This window comes from Prosopis cineraria, unplaced genomic scaffold, assembly GCF_029017545.1.
Source record: "Prosopis cineraria cultivar Desert tree isolate PC_DT_omini unplaced genomic scaffold, ASM2901754v1 PC12, whole genome shotgun sequence".
In the NCBI taxonomy this organism is placed as follows: domain Eukaryota; kingdom Viridiplantae; phylum Streptophyta; class Magnoliopsida; order Fabales; family Fabaceae; genus Prosopis; species Prosopis cineraria.
Genome location: NW_026555343.1, coordinates 41,929,165 through 41,930,916, shown reverse-complemented (window position 1 = coordinate 41,930,916; position 1,752 = coordinate 41,929,165). Strand labels below are relative to the sequence as shown.

The window sequence follows — 1,752 nt, the reverse complement described above, 5'->3', positions numbered from 1 at the left end:
ATAGGGATAAATATAAAAAGATAGAGTTAGTTTAAAAGTAGTAATTATTTTTTAGAGGTAAGATTTGGTTAAAAATATTTTATATTTTTTAATGAGGGGTCTGATTAATTAATAAAATGTTTACATTGTGAGATAAGATAATTAAGATTTAAGCTCAGCCATATACAATTTGATCATAATGAGCATCCAACGGTATAGAATCCATCGCTATCTCTCCTGGGACAGGAAACTGCCCTCATACGCACAGCTTGTAAAATCACACTGTATTTCTTGTCTCTCCTCTTCTCCTCTGGTCCTATATATCCACAGGGTATTGTGGTTGGTGTGCGTTTCTGGTTTGCTCTGAATCAGTCATGAGACCAACGTTCCGAGCTCTCTGAGATTTGCATCTCGAACTCTCATTTTCCACTTGTTTTCTCGGGAAAAGCTCGGAAAGTTCGAGCCCCTTTCTTGTTCATCCGGCTCTGGCCCTGGTTTTACGGATAGAAATGGGTAGCGGACCGAAGAGTCTGAGGAACTTTCATATCCACGGGAAGAAGCACGAGTTCAGAGACATCCCAAAAGGGTGCTTGGCCATCATGGTGGGTCGAGAAGGAGAAGACGAGTTGCAGAGATTCGTGGTGCCTGTGATTTACTTCAACCACCCTCTCTTCTTGCAGCTGATGAAGGAGGCAGAGGAAAAATTCGGGTTCAGTCAGAAAGGGATCATAAAGATTCCTTGCCACGTCGAGGAGTTCAGGTCCGTCCAGGACATCATCGACCGGGAATGGTCCCTTCACCACCACCACCACCACCACCACCACCACGGTAGCTGCTTCGGCTTTTGACGACTCTGATCGAACCCTGTTAGGAAAAAAGCTGATACAAATTAAAGAGATCTTTGCCCAGGAATCAGTAATCTGTTTTTGGGTTGTACAAAAATTTGAGTGCTAAGGTTTTCCGTTTCTGACGATCGATGAATTATCCGATCACACCAAGAAAGAAAAAAAAGAAGTGGATGATCCAGAAATGAAATCTGTAGGGTTAGATCTTGAAGGCAGTATTGTAAATTCTTAGTGGCTGGTTAGGTTGCTTTTGGTATTGATGATGACAGTGACGAGGGAATGTTGGATCAATTTTCAGTTGTATGTACCTTGGTGTTCTGTTTTTTCTGTTTTTTGGCCAAACTACTTTGGGAATGAAAGAAGTGCGTGTTTTGGTTTTGTGGATTGAATGATTTTTTTTTTTTTTTGTATCTTCAAATTAAACCATCATATCAAATCTAGCATTATCATGGCTTTAACTTGGGGAATTAAACTTTAACCGGATGACGGAGCACGGGAAAGAATAGATAATGGGGTAAAAAAAAAAATTGATTGAGGTGAGGTGAGTGATAGATACGGAATTAAAGGGAAGGAAAGGAAAGGGAAAAGGACGAGAGGAAGGCAAAAAATAAATAAATAAATAAACAATGAGGGCTTGAATTGAATGGCATATAGTGAAAATCAATGGTGGAGCCGTGGAGGCACGGTGAAACAGTTTTGCGAGTCTTGAGTGTTGCCGTACGCTTCCCTGTCTTCCCCAGAATTTGTTTCCTTCTTCTTTTAGCATTAGTTGTGATTATGTTTGTCATCAGTTTCATTCAATCGTGTGCACTATCTTTTGTTTTTTTTTTTAGCTTTTCCCTCTCAATTCATTAATCTCATTTCTTTTGTCTTAAATCATCATAACATCGATCAATGAACCTACTATTTATTTTTTTTGGATTGGAAT

General features: G+C 39.6%; 1 protein-coding gene across 1 annotated transcript; it reads left to right on the top strand.

The window, feature by feature from the left end:
* Positions 1-265: 265 nt before the first annotated feature.
* Positions 266-1,202, top strand: LOC129289533 (auxin-responsive protein SAUR32-like). Its single transcript, XM_054926307.1, has one exon. It carries the CDS (start codon positions 489-491, stop codon positions 825-827), a length of 339 nt encoding a protein of 112 aa, XP_054782282.1. The 5' UTR covers positions 266-488; the 3' UTR covers positions 828-1,202.
* Positions 1,203-1,752: the final 550 nt, after the last annotated feature.

Bases quoted from the DNA above. Each gene is read 5' to 3' on its own strand.
- LOC129289533 (XM_054926307.1), top strand. From the start codon at position 489: ATGGGTAGCGGACCGAAGAGTCTGAGGAACTTTCATATCCACGGGAAG.